An 18,401-nucleotide genomic window follows, 5' to 3' on the forward strand; every position below is an offset into this window, starting at 1 on the left:
CCATCTCCGTGACAGCCAGGTGCGGGTCCACGTCTGAGGAACGTGGCAATGGCAAGAGACTCGCCAAGGAGCGGAGGCAGCAGCACGCAGTGAGATGGGGGAGGCAGCCGGTGGGCAGGTATCGTGCCCCATCCAGCTCAGGCCAGGGAGAGCTGATCGGGAGCCTGGGGAGGGATGCAGGTGGGGAGAAGGCCTGGAGATCCTCGCGTGATGACTTCCATGTGTCTGGTTGCTGGGCTGTTTGGGGTTCCTGGGATGCCTTGTGACTGCGTCCATGGCTGCACGTGGATCCTGGTATGGAAAGCGTCCGCATTTCCAAACAGGAGCATCCCAGGCTCTTGGCACATGTGTTGGCATCCCGTACCAGCCCGCACACTCCCGACAGTGCCCAGCCTCCAAGCACATGCACTAATTATGCAGACGAGGCACATCCTGACTGCAAAACCAAGAGTCCAGTGAAACCAGGATGCCTTCCCCTACCCCCACACCGCTTTGGTGCTCAGCATGCATGCACTGTGTTACGGTACGCAGTTCACACTGAGCCAGCAAAATCCTCCACCAAGGCTCAGCACCCTGCTGCACCCACCACTGCATGCAGGCACCCCAGTACATGTCATCCTCTCTCCCCAGAGCTGACAGTGTATCTGAGAGGCCTCCCATTCCCTGGGAGGGATATTCTGGAGCCACTGTGTCCTAGCTCCTGCAAAGCCGCTTTACACTCTGTAACAGTGCCCAACCACTGCAGCTTCTTTAGGAACCTGAGTCACGGCAAAGCCAAAAGCTGTGGGGAGGTGCAATATCTGGTAGCCCTGGGCACCTCTGCAAGACCTGGAGGACCCACATTCCTGGGACACGTGGGGCTGGGATGGCATCAGGGGACTGGAGAGCCTGCGTGGGTGCGTGGGTTGTGTTGGAGGTCTGCAGGGTTAACCCCCCATGTTAGAGCATCACACTGGGAGCGGGCATCACTCAGTACTGCAAGTCCAAAGCTGGCTTCTGCTTCCCCAGAGGTTCATTTCCAGAGCTTGGGACTGATATGGTGGCAGTGTGGATGGTGTCCCTCTGGTATGCCTGGCTCTGCTTGGGCACTGAGTGACAAAGAGTTGAGGGATCCAGCACTGAGCTGTGACAAGCCCTTTCAGCACAAGGAGATTGCTGGGTTGCAGTAGCAATGAGATAGCTGGCGGAAAATCAGCTCTCCCACCAGCTGCAGGGGTGCACCCATCATGGCATCAACGCTGCTCTGGGGCTTCCGGGTGGCTTGGTGCAATTCAGGAAACCATCAGCCCTGACCCCTTTGCTCCAAGGCCCATTGCAAAGACCATTGCTTAGGTGGTCTTAGCCTGACAGCACCGCTCAGCCTCTGCCAGCTGCCTTGGGAACTGCTGGAGTATTCCCTGAGCCACGGCCGTATCCCTGCCTGAGCCGCTCTGCAAGCCCATCCCGCTTATACATACTGCTGATGACAGGATCTCTCCAGCGCTGTCTCCGGATGGATGTCTTCCCAGGCAGGCAGAGCAAAAAACCTGGAGGGACCTGACACCCTGGGCCATTCCCAGGTCCTGGAGACGAGTGGTGCAGACATGTCCCTGCAGGCTCAATCCTCATCCACTCTGAATGGGGAATTATTGCAACCATGCGCTGTGAGACGGGCAGGGACCCCCTCTCGCCCCAGCACGTAGGAAGCTGCTGACAATGCCATGGGGTGCCCCAGCATGGGGTCCAGCATCTCCAGGAAACATGCTGGGATCCAGGAGGGGATGGAGGGTGTGCGACACTCCCCCCCAGCCCCAAGCCCACTGAGCAAGTCTGGGGTGAGCTTTATCCAAGGGATGGCCTGACAATCAACAGAGATGCCTGTCCTCGCTCATGTGCCTCTTCCTGGGGTGAGTTGCTGGGGGCAGGGGAGGGCTGCAGTCACACATCGGTCCCCTGGCCGTGAGCGCATGGAAGAGTGAATAACCCCACCGCATGTGGCATAGATGGGAGTCAGCATCTGTGGTTACCATGGCAGGTATCAGCCCATCATTCAGCTTTTAGATGGGGAAACAGTCGCAGCCGCTGTGGGGGGTCTGTTGACAGATGCCGAGTGTTTAATGCTGAGCAAGGTACTCACCGGCTCGGCAATTCTGATGGCTCCAAGTGAGAGGGATGCAGAGGCTTCCTCAGCAGGGCCCTGGGGAGGATGCTCGGTGCTCCTGAGGCAGCCCAGACCCTCGTCACAGGGCCCCCTTGCCCAGCGCCTGGCCTTGCCCACCCTGGGACAACCGCTGCATCCTCCCAAACTCTGCTTTTGAAGGGGTTGTCCCTGTCTCAGGTGGTTGACCCGGCTGTAAACAGGCTGGGTGTTGTGAGACCTGGCCGTGTTGTCCCTGTTCCTGCTGCCCCAGCTCAAGGGTGAGTGGAGAGTGTCTATCCCAGGATGATGTGCCATGAAAAGCATCAAGGGGGGGGTGGTTCTGCCTGTCTTCCCCACCCCAGATATGCAAGGGGAGCATGTGCAAGGGGTTTTCCTCTCCGTGCACACTGGGGCTGAAGGGCAACCCTGTCCCCTTCATGCCTGACCCCGACCAAGCATGGAGCTCCCCGCTGGATCACAGCTTGGGCTGCAAGTTTGGCTCTTGCAGTAGCTGGACGAGAGCAGCGAAGAGGGACAGGGAGCATGAGAAGTGGCGGGGGTTGCTCGAGCATCACGAGGGAGGGAGGACGGATAGCAGGGGGGAGCGGGAGCCTGCCATCCGGATGCTCGGGCTGGGTACAGCGTGCGCGTGTAGTGCGGGAAGGGGGGCTCGCTGCAGAGCCCACCCACCCCATTGGCTTGTGAGCAGTGACAGGCAGGCTGCTCCCTCCCTGCCGAGCCGCTTGCCTGTGTGGATGCGAGCAATGTGCGCAAAGTGCCTTTGCATTAGCCGGCGTGTGCCGTAGCTCCGGGCGCTTGCTCACAGAGGTGCTGGGACGACCGCGATGGCCCTGTCCCGCGCCTGGTGGCCCCGACAGACCATGGCATGGGCACAGGGGGATCTGACATCCTCACTCTCCATCATCATCGCTTTGGCTGCCTGCCTCTCTGCCACCACCAGCGAAGGTAGGAACCCGGTTGGCCCTGGCATGATGGGGCAGTGTTGGGGGGACCTGCAGGATCGCTGCAGCTGTTTGGATGTGTCCGCGTGGGCTCGCTCACTCTGCCAGGCTTAGCTTCTCCCTCCTCCCAGGGGAGCGCAGCTCCGGGCTCCTGCCTGCCTGAGTTTGCTGATCCTGGAGCTTTTGCACCGGAGGCTAAACTTCGGAGCTGGGCAGGAGGACTTGATTTCTGCAGCAATGCCTGCCAGCTCTGCCCGGCCTCCCCTGCAAGAGCTCTGCTGCAGCGTGCAGGGGTGGCTGTAGGGGGGCAGGGACACAGGCACCAGCTCAGCCATGGCAATCCCCATCACCAGAGCTGGCGGCAGCGTGGGGCCGTGCGTACTGGCCGGGTGGCATGGGCTGCGATGGAGTGAGCGGGTGGGCACGGGAGGGTGTGCAGAGGGTGCGGGGAGCTGGAATGGCACTCAGGTGGGAAACTTATCGCGAGGGAAAGGGTTGGAAAACTTCCCAAGTGGGAAGCAGGGATGCAGCCAGGGACCCTCTCCCGACATCTCGGTGTCAGCACCATCAGGCCTGCTCCTGCCACCCAGACGGTCTACCCTGCTGCCAGCCGTGCTCATCCCCAGCCCTTGTCAGCAGTGCAACCCTGCTCCAGCATCTTGGGCCCCCCCTCAGCTTCGGCAGCACTGCTCCTGCTGCCTGCCACCCACCCGCTTGCCTGCCTCCTTCCGTGCTGGCAGCGGCAGAGCGGCTGCTTCCCGGGTCTGCTGATCTTCATCACCCGGAGATCTGCCGTTCCCGCTCCTGAGTGTGTCCTTGGCACTGGCAGCAGCATCCTTCCTCCCTTCTGTTACGCCTGAGAGTGGCGGCCAGCGCCCTTTGCAGCCTGTGTCCCTATCTGGTGGCGGCAGTGGCATCCCTCCCTTCTCCTGCCCCTGCATCCCTGCCATCCTTCCGGCACGCCGAGGCCCGTGTGCTGGCACTGTGGTGCCTTGTGCACTTTGCGGCACTCCACTGGGCCGGGTCCTTCTGCCTACTGCCATCTTCCAACACCCACCTGCACCTCCCCTCCCACCCAGCCTGTCTTCCTCACCTGTATTACCCATTTCTAGCTATTTGCTGGTCCTAACCCTGTTTTCTGCCAGCTGTCCGCTTCCTGGCACTCCTCCTGCTCCTTTCCCCACCAGCTTTCCTGCCCTTGTGGGGGGATGCATTGGGCTCTCACTGCTGGGACGGGCTGTGTGGGTGCAGGATGGCACCCCAGCACCCCGACACCCCCAGCCCTTGCTTGCCCTCCACTCCATGGTGCAGCAGCTACCCCGTGCTCCAAGCCCTGGGCAGAGTGCAGTGCAGGATGCTGCCCGTGCTGCCCTGGGCTCTTGGCGCTGCAGCCCAGCAAAGCCAAGCAGCCCTGCCTGAACTTGGCTAACCCTGGGCATGGACAAGCAAGGCTGGGGCTTCTTTGCTTTCCTCTGCGGAGGAGATCGCTGGCTGCTGGGGTGGGTTTTATGGCATATGTATGGACAGCTAGTCCCTGGACTGCTGTCTGCCTGTCCCTGGCTGGGCAAGACCTGGGTTTCCTGCAAGACTTTTTGGAAAGAAAAGCTAGTCTCAGTAACAGGCTTAGTCAGGGGGATGTGTGGGGCTGGGGATGAGACGGGCTCTGGGGAAGACCAAGCGGGTTGGATCTGGGTTAGACCGGGCAGAAGGTGCTGGGTGACATCAGGACAAAGTGTGGGACCCTGCAGAAAGCTGGTGGTGCTCCGTCCACCACCCCCAAGGATGTACGGGGCAGGTCAGTGCCAGCCGGGCCTTGCAATGTGAGCAGTAGAGCTGGGGATGTGGCTGCAGGCTCCTGCCAGCACCCGGCGTCTCAGAGTGCTGGGCTGGGCTGGTGGCAGCGTCTGTGCCGGGACGGTTGCGGTGCCGGTGGTTGAGCGCGCTGGCATGGGGATGGGACTAGAAATGTGGAGAGATGCTGCAAAGTGCAGCACTGCCCTGGTGTCTCCTGCACTCTGGTTGTGCTAGGCTTTGCTACCCCATTTCTACAGCGCGTGGCACGTGCGGGCACGGTGAGAGTGTGTAGCCGTGGTGCACAAAGGTGCCCCGCTGCTGCTGACCGTGACCTCTGCCTGCTGCCACAGCCACGGTCTGCTTCTTGCCGTGCATCTCTGGCCATGCTACCCAGCAAACCTAATGCTCGTTCAAGAGCTGCAGGGTAGAAAATTACAGCCGCAAAGCAAATTTAAGGCCGGCGTGTGTTACACTTTGCGTGTGCGTATTGGGAGGCAATTGGTATACAAAGACGTGTATTAACCTGAAGAAATGGCTTCAGTCTGATTTTCTTCCCCTTCCAAGAGCTCCCAGTGCCTTCCTCTTTCCTGAAAGATTTGTTCCAAGAAGTTTTGAGCTTATAATTTTTATTCCTTTCAGTCTTGCGTGCAGTGGGTGCCCTGGAAATGGGAGGAAAAGGGAATCGCTGTTCTGTGGGAAATCCCCACATTTAAGCATGGCAGCCATTGCAAAATGCATTGAAAGCCAAAACTCAAATTTTTTCTAGATGGGTGAAAATTTGCAGAATGTGGAAGATTTTCATTTGGAGCACTGAAAAAATTTTGTCTGAAATTGTTAAATTGCTTTAGAGCAGGGAGGTAGAAAAGTTATTTTCAATAATATGAAGATAGTGTGATAGACTAAGATATTTACACTATTACACACCAAGTTGCATAGGCAAAAATATTAAAGTGGATATTTTACATGACACCACGAATTGAAGTTAAATAATAAAATATGAAATATCTTTGTTGTATTGAAAGAAAATCAGATGAGGAGAAATTACCACATTTGGGGCTTGGGCAGGGGGTGACAAAATTGTATTTTCTGCCGGAAAATGGCACTTCAAATGCTGCTGCTGAGGTCTGCTCCCTCCCAGGTGATGCCTCCGGCTCAGCTCTGCTCTCCATCCGTGAGGTGGGTGACTTTCCTCCCCATCACAGCATGGACCCCATGGCCCGCGGGTGAGCTTGGATGGTACCTCAGTGGTGAATATGGTGCAGCAGGGAAGGGGGACCCAGGGACATCTCCCCCAGCATTTCAGGGCATGTAGAGATGGCCGAGGCAAACAGCGGGTGACGGGGATAGGGTGATGTACAGGGATCGTACTGGGGAGGATGCAGAGCTGATGGCACAGGGATGCTTGCCTTTTCCCTGCACCACGGGGTCGGTGATGGAGACGTTTTGTTCCTCCCTGCAACAGGGATGGGGCGCGGGAGAGCACCAGGGTCCTTGGGAAAACCCAGCAGCTTGCTGCGCTGCCGAAATGGGGGCCAGAGGAAGGGTTTGTGGCAATCTCCCCTGCTAATCTCTCGATTGTAATCTCATTAATTGCCCCCCTGCTCAAACAGAAAAAGAGGTAAAAACTCATCTGCGTGTTTATTCAGCGCTACTTTTCTACCCCTTCTGCAGCAATGCCGAAGTCGGGGCTGCGGGAGAAGCAAAGCTCTGAAAGGGAGAGGAAATAGCTTTTGCAGTTGTAAAAAGGCTGTGAGGATGCCGTGTTCCTCCGTAAGAATAGGAAACAAGAGGTTTTAGATATACAGACTTTTGGTGATGGGGGGATGGAGAAGCATTAGTTTAAAACATGGGAGTTGATTTGGGCTACTTTTGAAAAAAAAAAACCAAACCAATCATTTTTGGGGTGTGTAATTTTTTGATTGCTCCCAAAATGCTGATATAAAGCAAATACTTGCATGATTTTAGGTAGGCTCATGGGGATATGTTTCTGGTCTCATCTTCATGTTCATCGTATTAATAGCTTATAAAACTTCTGGAAAATCAAACCCCCAAATTTGCAGAAAAATAACACAACGGTGCACAAAATGCACCTACTCTGTAAGCTTTATTTCATTCTCCTTGAATTCTTGTTTCCTGAAGTTGTGAGGGGTTTATTTACAGTGAAAATAAATGGTCACCCATTTTGGTGATGGTGGAAATAGATCTGATGAATCCAAATTTAAGTACAACTGAAAACCTGATGAATTACTACAGGGACGAAGGAATTCCCTATTTTTTCGATTGCTGAGAAATGATTAGAAAAATATTTTACCCAAAAGAAAAAAAAACAAAACCAGCTATGAACCCCAGCCCCAAAAGATGCTCAGCCAGGGAGGGAGGCAGAGCGGCTCGTCCCACGCATCCCACTGGGGTCGGCGCACCTGGGGTCCCGGCGGCAAGACTCCGGGGAGTGCCGGCTTTATCAAGACATCCTGACACCTCCGCTCTTTGTTTCGGTCAGATCCTGTGTTTCGTATGTCCCTGCTCGCCTCGCTGGCAGCCTTCGGTGCTGCCTTTATCTCTGGTGGCAAATCCATTCATATGATAACTCTATTCATACCCTGACAGTTTTTGGTAGTTCATTCTCCTAACCCCAGTAGACTCCGGGGAGTGCCGGCTTTATCAAGACATCCTGACACCTCCGCTCTTTGTTTCGGTCAGATCCTGTGTTTCGTATGTCCCTGCTCGCCTCGCTGGCAGCCTTCGGTGCTGCCTTTATCTCTGGTGGCAAATCCATTCATATGATAACTCTATTCATACCCTGACAGTTTTTGGTAGTTCATTCTCCTAACCCCAGTGTGTTTGCATGACCAACACTCAAAATTATTCCTCTGTCACAGAGAAACGATTAACCCCTTCAGCCCCGGTAGTTCAAAAGTGAGCGGCGGGATCATGCAGTCGTATTTCCTTCAAAAAGAAACAAAAAACCCCCATGTCCTGCTTGTGTAGATGTGCGGTACTTAAGGTCGTAAATAACTACATAAAGGATGTAACTCCTTTGTGGATCGGGTCTAGCCACACCAATAAAGCCTAATGAACTGTGTGTGGCCCAGGGACACTGTCCAGAAAGGAATTCAACGTTTATCTGAAGACATCGGCAAAGGCAGACCCATCGCTGCCTTTAACAGTTCGTTCCAATGGCTCATCAGCCTCAGCCTTAAAAAAATTGGACCCCTCTTTTCCCTAATACAAATTTGCCTGGCTTCACCTTCCAGCTATTTGTTCTCGTTAGGCTTTTCTTGCTAGATTAAAAAGCCCGTATTTTTCTCCCGTGAAAGTACGCTGAGTGTAACCGGGTGCCTCGCACTCCTCGTGGGCGCAAGGAGATCGGGCTCTGCCAGTTCCCTCTCTCAGTTTTTTTCCTCCAGCCCTGGTATCGTGGTTGTGCCTGTGGTATCTTCTGCTTTATCTCCAGTTTCTCATATTTAAAATGCCTTAACCATGTAAGTGAGTGGCAACAGCACTGGCTGCAGCTGGATAGACCAGCTCCATCCCAGCATCAAGGGCGTGCACAAGTCACCAGATCCTTCCTTGGATGAAATACCTTTTGTGTTAGGAAATTCTCTCATACACTTTTTAAGGACTCTTGTGATATTTCATTACCAGTGGCATGAGATATTTAGCCTGTTCCCTCAAACGTTTTTAGTATTGGTATTTTTGTCCGTGAAAATGTTCCGTTTTAGAAAGCTATTTTTAAGAGAGCAAAGTAATTGCCTTTAAAAGAAATTATCTTGCTTTAAAAATGTCACTGGGGTGCAAACAGCTAAGCATGGTTTAGGGTGGCCAACTGGTGTGAGAGCAAAAGACGTCCTTAGAGAAATTAGGGAAAAAGCATCCGACAGCCTGAAAAACTGCCATCCAAAGCCCCTTCAGATATTCTAGATAAGTGAGCACATTTGCAAAAATCCACATTTCCGTAGTGAAACCTCCAGAGAGGATAAAACTCAAATCTTTGCCAGGACTGCTGGGATGCAGGAATCAGTGGGAAAGGCAGGGTGTCTTTTTCAGGGTGCTGCAGGGTTTGTCCTGCTGATGGACTCATGGGCTCTGCTACACGCACAGGTCTCCAGCGCCAGGGCCACCTGAGTCGCTGTGGGTGGCATGGGAAGCGGCTGGGAGTGACACTAGGGAGTCCTGATTTTGGGTAAGAAATCTGAAAAATCCCAAACAGGCAGGAGATAACCGAGTGGGCGTGCAGCGTACAGTCGGGGAGTGGAAGCACTGAGGTGCTCTGGGATAAAGACCTGGGATGGTGTTAGGGGCTTGCCTGGCGTGAGCTTCGACTCCCAAAAAATGCAGCAGAAGTCAGAAACCTGAGCGGCTAAAGCTGAAAACGCATCTGTGTCTATTTTGCTATACCCAACAAATGTAAGAAAAGAGAAGAGGGAGTCAGGACTGGTGTGAGGACACTGGCACAAACTCCTCTGGAGAGGGCTCCCGTTTCCCCGAGTCTGTATCACACAGGTTTTGCTTACCGCAAGCAGAAGAGGTGTATTTTCTGTTAGAAAACTCTCCTGTACAATTTTTAAAGACTGTCACGATATTGCATTACTGGTGGCATGAGATATTCAGCCTGTCCCTGAACCTGGGACTGCAGCTTGGTGAAAAGTGGGAAGTCCTGGTCCGGGTGCAGGTCCATTACCTGTTCTTTGAGCTTCTGGGTTTGGGGACACTGGTCGGGGATGCAAAAAGCTGTCCTTTGACGGCGTGTGGGTTGAACAGATTAGCTCTCACAGGGCTTTAGGCAAACGAGATGCCAAGGGGTGGCTATGCAAGGCGCGGGCTCCTCTCTGCTGATGGACGGGTCCGTGTCATCTTGCCGTCCCTTAGGCTGGGTACATTGTGATGGAAAGGACTTGCATGACTCCCAGATGGCCAAATCCAGACCTGGGGACACCAGGTCTGCAGAACCCTCCTCCGGGGCTGCAGGGACCCTTCAGCTGCCCTTGGTGCTCCCCAGTGCCTGCCCCCTCCCCAGCCTTGCCGCAGTCCTGCTCCTTCCCCTGCTCACATCGGATGTTTCCATGGAATTTCTTGCCTCCCTGACCTTTCTCACCCCCCTCCATCCCCAGAGCCTTCCCACCTCCTCCTCTGGCTTCTGCCCTGAATTACAACAAGCCCAGCTGCCCCTTGAGCCTGAAATAGCTCCTTGCCCTCCGGCACGAGCTCCTGGACTGGGTGGGGACTTGGAAACGTGTGCTCACCCCTTGCTCTGAGCCTTGGGTCTGGCCCCGTACGCCCCGTCCTCAAGCCCTGGGACACACTGTGTTTTTTTAATATTTCCAGTCAGTTATTTATGTCCAGCTCTGACCATGCACTGTTTGCACCAAAACCTGTGTGTGCCACGATGCAGGGATGCACATCAGTACTGTAACACCCTGCCCAGCGGTGGGTAGTGTGTGTGCTTTAATTTGGGTCACCTAAGCCAGCGTGCCCAACTTGCCCTGGCTGTCCCACTGCACATGAGCATCAGGAGTCTCAAACCGAGTAGGAAACATGAACATTTTACATCTATATTTTCTCACCTATATTTCTGAGAGGGAACATTTTTTTGCTGTTTGGCTTTTGATGTGTTTTTTTTTCCTGGGGAAAAAAAATGCTGCCCTGTAATTTCAAGGTTTTTAGCCTTGGAAATACTTTATTCAGGGTGTTTTGTTTTGTTTTGTTTCATTTTTTACATTATTTCATGACACCTCAGTTCTACCACAGGTTATGCTCTTGCGCTGCACATTATCTTACATGATATCATGCAGGGTCTGGAAGGATCAGGTTGATCATTTTATTTTTAAAACCTGAACTGTGGCTTTTTGTTAGCACTGATTGAACAAACAAGCTTTCTTCCTACATCAAAGTGTCTTCTGCTCCTGGTATACTGAAAAGGGGTGACGCTCTGGGCAGTCCTTATGGGCATTACTGCTCCTGATGCATTACAAAATGACATAAAATTAAATACAGAAAGTTCACAGCAACAATCCAGAGGTCTGAGAAGAAATCCTGAAATGGGAATTAGGCCATGTCAAAAAAGCAGCACTGCTTTTTCACAGCAATTGTTTGAAAATGTTTCTTTTTAATATTTTTTTTTTTCAGCCTGACTCTGGCATTCCCAGAAATGTGGAAATCCCACATTCCTGCCGGATTTGGTGACATCTTTTATATCTACCTGCAATGCTTTCCTAAATTTCCTCTCTGGGCAGCCGAGGCCAGCGGGTGCTGATGCGAGCACCATCCCCGCTGTGTCCTTAGTACGTGCAGCCTCGTGGAGAAGCAGCTGCTTGACAAAGCCTGCCTGGATCCGTCCGCTTGTGCAGCAGAGCACTGGTGTGCATCGCCCCACTGCCGCGGTGCTGACCCGGATCCGTGGGGCACATCCCCTGCTCACAGCTCCCAAATGGGAAGAACTGACCTCCCCTCCTTGCTTGCTGCTTTTACCTCGAAGCACCAGTGGTTGGCCTCGTGTGTTGGCGAATAAATGACTATTTTTTTCTTTCTTTAACGATAAATATTGTCCAGGGGAGGGGGAAGCTGAAAGTGAGGCATCCCGTCCTGTCCCACCGTGATACTCCGAGGCCAATAAGACACAGCTTTGTTGCTCAGCTTTGCCTCCTGAGATGGAAAGGTCACGGCTGGCTATTCAGCATGCCCCTGCATTAAATGGTGGGACACAAATAGCTGACCCACCCTGGCCCCACCTGCCCCTTCAAAGTCCTGCCTGAGATTATGGGAAATGAATGCTGCTGGCTCTTGTTCCTCTCCTCTCAGGGAGCCTCTCCCTGCCCCTTTCCCATAGCCCAGTGCTCTCTTCCCGCTGCGGATAACCCTCCCCGTGTCGTTCCCCCACCGAGTGGGGCTGGGGCTGTGGGGCCAGCGTGGGGTGTGCAGACCCATGTGGGTCTGTGGGGGCTGAGCCTGCCGGTCTTTTGGGTAGCAGGGAGCAGGAGCGCCTAACCGGGCTGATAAGAGTTTAATTATCGATGCAAAAGGCGTTGTTGCATGGGGGGGAGCCTTGCTGTGAATCTTGGGAGGCCTTTGAAGTTGTGATGGAGAGGAACTGAAGCCCAAGGGAACAGGGCTGCTCCCACTGACCCTTCCTCCCCACGCCTGCGCTACAAAGCCCCTGCCTGGGAGGGAGATGACAGAGTAATTAGAGTGAAGACTGCAGTGGGTTAACAATTAGCAAGGGAGCTCAGAGCCCTCTTTCGTCCCCCACTGCTCTTCTAGAGGCTGGGGCTCAGCGCATCCCCCAGCATGTCACCCCTGGGCTTGTCCCACCACCCCACCATGCACCCCTGGGCAGGCCGAGGGTCCACAGGCTCCCCTGGGCTGGGCAGCTGTGGCTCCCATGGCACTGCTCCTGAGCCTGGGATGCTTGGATGTGGGACCCCAAGGCACCTGCGCCTCTGTTTGTAGGGATGTAATACATCCCTGAAGGAGCCACAGTCACCAGCACAAATATTGGGAAGGGTTTCTGAGTGCTCACTCTTTATACAGCACAAGAGATACATGAACCCAGGCAAAATGTACATCCCTAGATGCTAGTTCCTGCCTCAGCTTCCTCAATCATCTCAAGCACTGTTCAGAATTTGGTAGATATGGGCACAGATATGGATACGGATACGGATATGGATATAGATATAGATATAGATATAAAAATAAAGATGTAGGTATAAACTATACCTATACATCATATACAAATGCATATACATACACCTAGTCTTCGACTCCTGCATAATCTGCATGTACGAGATTGCAATGTGCACTACGCACGCAACATTACATGATGCAACCTTATAAAGGAGCAAGTAGGTCTGCCCTGCGTGAGACTCTGGCTCAAGACCCCAGCTGGCACTGGGGAAGCGACCTGCTCACTCCTAGGTGCTTCCATTTGAACGGGCAATCAGGCTTGACAGCTTTTCCACCAGTGCGAGAATTTCCCCTGACACCTCCTGGTGTTTTGGCTCAATACACCGAGCCAAGGCCAAGGCACAGAATAGGGAAAATACAAAATGGTGCTCAGGAAAACAAAATGGAGCTCACAGTTTGAGACTGATACGTGCAGACAGTCCATAACATCAAACAGAATTGCCCAGCTGTAGAAGAGAGGTCTCCCAAACTGACATGTTTTCTGAGAAACGTTTCAGCTGAAAGGGGTCCTTTGTGGCCGTCTCGCTTGCCCTCCGGCATCAAGGGTGGGCTTTTTCTGAGCATCGCCCCCGGAGAAGCGATGCAGTTGGGAGATCACCTGCAAGGGGCTGGACGGGGCACTTGTCGCATGCGATGCGGCGGGTTCCCCTCTGCATTGGTCTGTAACCTTTCCCTGAAATGGACGGTTGGGTTTCAGGAGAGTATTGGCCTCCCCATATCTGAGCACAGCATGTAACAGTGCTGCTAGTTGGATGCTCAGATCCACAGATGTGTGCTATACCATGAGTTAACGCAAGAGTTCTTGGACATGCAATGCCTTTATATTTGTGCAATGCCCACTGCAGTGGGCTTAATGCGTGGGACTCCTATGCACTTGGCTGAAATGCATGTTAAGGAGTAAAAGAAATAACTTAGCCCGCTTCCCGCAAAGAGGCACGAGCAATCTGCTCCACGGGTGTGTTGCAAAGAATGCAAGCTTGTCCAGTTATTTGTGCACCAAAGCACCCTCAAGGAGACAGCTCCTTCATCTATATGGAGTTGGGTGACAACCATATGGTGCACATGGTGGGATGGGGTGTAGCAAGCTGGCTCCAGGTCCCACATGCTGCTGTGCAGACAAGCCTGGGGAACGTCCCACCGTGGGGCTGCCTGCTCCGATCTCAGCATCATTCCCCACGGCACAATGCTCCAGCTGGACCCCAGTCTGTGCAGGCACCTCGTGCTGCCTGGAGAGCAGCGAGAGGCAGCCGTGTCCATTGCTGAGCATCTCAGCGTGGGAAAGAGGGTGCGGAGACCACAGCAGGGGGGAGAGAGGGTCTGTGAAAGCGGTCCCCTCCCTGCAGCCTGCCTGCTGAGGGTCACTGGGACCGTGCTCCTGCACTGTGAGCAGTGAAACTCCTGAGCCCGGGCTCCTGCTGGGTGAATTACCCAGGGAAAATAGGCAGAAAATCTTCAGATTAACAATAACAAATAAAAATGGATTTGAGATCTCTGAGGTAATTACTCTGTGCTGAGGGCAAGGGGCCTCTTTAGCAGTGGGAGCAGCGCCGTGCGGGGAGTGGAGGGGCTCAGCCTGCTGTTGGGCCAATGGAGTCACACAAGAAACCCTGTAAATTCTTTCAAATTGTTCTGCTAACATTAATAAATGCCTCAAAAGCTCCTAATCTGCTCTGTCAGGAGCATGACGTCTGGGCGTTTCACAGCCAGCTCACGTCTCTGCTGGTCTCTCCCCCCTCCCCTCCTTCCCTGCCTGGTAATAGTAAATGAAAGTGGCACCCGTTCCCCTGGCTGCTGGGACCAGCATCATGCTGAGCCCAGCCTCTGCTGGGGCTGGAGCCACTGTCCCAACGTGCCCCGTCCCTGCCGCAACAAGCCGGTGCCTTGTACTGAGACCACCATCCTGCCAGAGCCCAGGGTCCAGCCAAGACCTGGTGCTGCAGCAGGGATGCTGTGCCATCCTTGCCTCGAGGTCCAGTTTGATGCTGCTGAAGGGTGAGGAAAAGCAGCCAGCATGGACACAGCATCCAGTGTGGGCTTGACCTTACTAGGTGGCTGCAGGGCAAAGAGCTCTGGGGAAAGCTGGAGGCACTGGAGGTCCCTGAGGGAGCCTGGTGCTGATGAGGGGTGGACAAGGCATGGGTGCGCTGGTGTCGGTGCCCACTGCACTCTCTCCCAAGGGCCAGGGCACCTTGCTGGCACCCTCTCCCAAGCCTCCATCCCTCTGGATCTGTACCCCGGAGCTGGGGCCTGGGCTTCTTCCCCAGGTGTTGAGCAAGTCAGGGGGTTATCAGGCAGTGGCAAGGCTCTCCTCTGCCTGGTGCTGCAGGATCTGGGTGTGGGGCTCATGGGCAGCAGATGACACTCGGGGCAGCTCACCCTGTGCATGCAGCAATGCCATGGTATCCCGCTTCCTCCCTCCCCCAGCTGACACTGCACAGGTTTCCACAGGAAGCTCCTGAGCACGTTCAAAGGCGTCCTCGCCTCTCCCCCCACAGAAGCTACTCCCCTCTCCTTGCAGATTTGCCTGTGTCTCCTCCCTGAGCTGGGCTCCCGGTAGTGGCAGGGCTTTTGAAGGGTTGGCTTTGATGGGCCTCCTCATGCAGCCTGTCCCCCACGGTCTGGCCTCTCCAGTGGGGTGTCAGGCAGGACCATGGGAGGTCACTTTGTGCTGGAGCCAGGCACCGCGGTGTGTAATTACAGCAGCTGTTGGAGTGCAGACTTCAAACCGATGATGCTGGGCGGGATGTGAGCCTAAAGGGCTTGGCGGCGCCTCTGGAGGAGAAGTGTCAAAGCGAGGAACAATGCTCCGGTTGCATTGGTGTTGGCCCAGGGTGGGACTGGTGGACAACCTGATGCTTGGAGTTTGTTTCCCCAGCTCCCCCTTGCTTTGCATCCCTTCTGACCTGCTCTGCATTCCCTCCAACGTGCTGTTCGCAACCCCCTCTCCTCCAAAAGGACATGTTGCTCTCAGTCCTATGGCCAGGACTGATACAGCCCCACTCCAACTCTACCCCGAACCAAGAGCTCTGGGGAGCATCATTTGTTGCCATCCCCTCATTCCCTATCTGCCTCAGCTGCAGCCAGGCAGGTCCCTGGCAGCAGCCCCATGGATTGATGGGTGCAGGGGACAATCAAGCCAGTGGGGTGCGAGGAGGGATCGTTTGTGGTGGCTCCGTTCCTCGCCCCTTGGGGACGGGGAGAAAGCTTTCTAACACAGTGTTTTGCTCCTGTGTTTTCCAGTGAACTTGCTAGACACGTCAACAATCCCGGGGGACTGGGGCTGGATGACTTATCCCTCGCACGGGGTAAGTATGAAGCGGCTGTTGGCACATAGGGGACCCCAGTGGGATAGGTCACCATGGGTCCCTGTGGGCAGGGTGGATGGACATCTCAGCCCCAGGTTGGTGCCTTGGTCAGTGCTGATGGGGCAAAGAGACCATGTCTGTTGGGAAAATGCCAGCCTGAAAGACTAGCAGGGGGATGCTGCTGCTTTAGAAACACCGTTTAACTCTCCATGTCCCCTGGTAGGGACCAGGCTGTCACCATGTCCTGAGCTTTGAGGGAACTCAAGAGCTGGGTTGCCCCATGGGCACTCATGCTGAGAAGCATCTAATTCCTCGCTGCACCAGGGGAGTGTCAGGAGGAACAGCCCAAAATGACTGGGAAGCTCTCAACTGCCTGTAATCAGAGGAGTTTGCTGTGGGAACTGGGCAAGAGGGGCAGGGGAGCATCCCCTGCAGATGTTTTTTTACGGGGAATGGGGATGTAAACGCACAGCCCTGCGGTGTGGCCAGGAGAGATGTAGGGGTGGTGACCCCCATGTGAGCTTGCCATCTCTACTGGCTGGATCCCCTCCGCACGCTCCCTTCACTTGCATTTCCATGTCCAGGTTTTCCTGCTGCAGCAGCTTTCTGGAAATTGTGAGTTTCAGATGGCAGCGGTGATCTGGCTGTAAGGATTTTGCTCATTCATTTAGTGAACAGAAACAATCCCATAAATACACACAGGACCAACTGCAAGGCACAGTGGGGCTTGGTGCATGCACAAAATGTGCAAAATTGGGTGCCTACCTGGCTTTCGCTGCTGTGTTGATTTTTCATGTCCACTCTTTTTCATCCCCTCTCTGAACTAAATGGTCCTAATCTTTTCAATTCCGCCTCCTACAGAAATCTTCCCAGGCCTCTAATAATTTTCATTGATCTGTTGCTTGAGACTTTCAGTCCCCGCACTGTTTGAGCAGGAGTGATCAGAAGTGTGAATTCATAATAATAACAATGATCAGATTTATATCAGACATTATCATATATGTAAATATATTAGGTGATTAACTCAGCTCTAATTTTAGCAGTTAGATGTTGCAATCATGACTGTCCTGGAAATGTAATAGATTCAGAGGTACAAGGTCAGAGGGGACTGCAGAGCTAATGTGATGTGATCCCCTGCATAAATACAGGCCTTCAGACCTGTCAATTCACTCGCATCGCAGAAAAGCCCGGCTTTTAGAAAAAAACATCCTTGACTACAAAATTGCCAGTGGTGGTAAATCCTCCGGGTCCTGAAGCGATGTTGTTAACAGGTCGCTGTTAAAAACCCATCGCTACGTGGGTTTGCCTAGCTTCGGTTTCAAGCCACCAGACCCTCTTCTGCCATTGCCTGGATGAGGGAGATGTTGTCCTTTTCATGGTCATGCACAGGCTGCCCTTGGTCGTGTGGATCCCTGTCCTGTCACCCTGCTGCTACCATCTCATCCCAGCCTTCCTGCCAAATCCTGGCATCCTGGAGGGGCCCGACGGACGTTCAGGGGATCAGGAACCAGGGCTTCCTCTTCTCCCCTGGAAGGGAGGATGTTTCTGGGATGTGAATGAGGGTTGTTTTCCTTTGTCCGCTTCCACTGCTCTGCCCTTCACTGCATCCTAAGCAATTCCTCCCCATAGTCAGACCCTACACTGCTTGCAGACTGCCCAAGACCCTCCTTCTTCCAGATCCTCCACCATGAGTCCAGCTCTCCAGACACCTGTGTGACCACATCCCCAGGCCCATTGCTAGCTGTCACACATGCAGATGGGATCCATCACATCACCTAGTTGACTTGTATGAAGATGAATCCACCTGAGCTGGCTGTCCTAGGGACACATGGGCATGACTGGGCAGGACCTTGTACTCCCAAAGCAGACAAGGGGTTCAGCCTACAGGTGCCTCTTTCTCAGGGACTTCCATGACCGGTTAAGGTGCAACATCCTGTATTGTACATCTGCAAATCCAGGGGATGAATCCTGGGTCCCGACCCATTAGGGCTGTCAGGTGTAATGCGTTACATGACCATAGGGTGCTGGGGCTGGCTCGCAGGGCAGTCACTGCTGTGCTGCTCTCTTGCACTACAGCAGATGTCCAGTAGCCCTTCACCAGCAGACCAGCAACTCCTGAACCCTAATACATGTCTGAAGTCTCCACCTTATTAGTGAAGTTTATTAAGAATAGTTAATACTGGATGCCAAAAAAGAAAAAGAAAAACAAAAAGACTTGTATAACACCTAATGCCAAAGCCACCTCTTGGACATGCTGCTGTGTCCTCCTACAAGTCCTAGGTAAGTCATGGGGTACCACCACTCTTCGCTTACCCTGTGCTTTTGCCCAACTTGTGGCCTTGTTACCGAGAGGACGACCATACAGCTGTGTGAAAGCTGTCTTGAACACCTTCAAGAAGGGTGCCTGGGTTTCGGTGTGATATTCTTGCACAAACAACTTTGCATATCTTTTTCCAGCTGGATGTTTTAATGGCTCCTCTGAACACTTGTCTGGACTGTGGTTCTTCCTCCATGGGCCATTGCATCATCCTGAAAGAGCAT

General features: G+C 53.7%; 1 protein-coding gene across 1 annotated transcript in view; it reads left to right on the top strand.

The window, feature by feature from the left end:
* The first annotated feature begins 3,000 nt into the window (after positions 1-3,000).
* Positions 3,001-18,401, top strand: part of EPHA8 (EPH receptor A8) — a 52,134-nt gene continuing 36,733 nt past the window's right edge. Inside the window, exons 1-2 of the mRNA XM_019474523.1 lie at positions 3,001-3,085; positions 15,796-15,860. Coding sequence (XP_019330068.1) covers positions 3,001-3,085; positions 15,796-15,860 — 150 coding nt within the window. The remainder of the gene's footprint in view (positions 3,086-15,795; positions 15,861-18,401) is intronic.

This window comes from Aptenodytes forsteri, unplaced genomic scaffold (genome assembly GCF_000699145.1).
Source record: "Aptenodytes forsteri isolate BGI_AS27 unplaced genomic scaffold, ASM69914v1 Scaffold253, whole genome shotgun sequence".
Lineage (NCBI taxonomy): Eukaryota > Metazoa > Chordata > Aves > Sphenisciformes > Spheniscidae > Aptenodytes > Aptenodytes forsteri.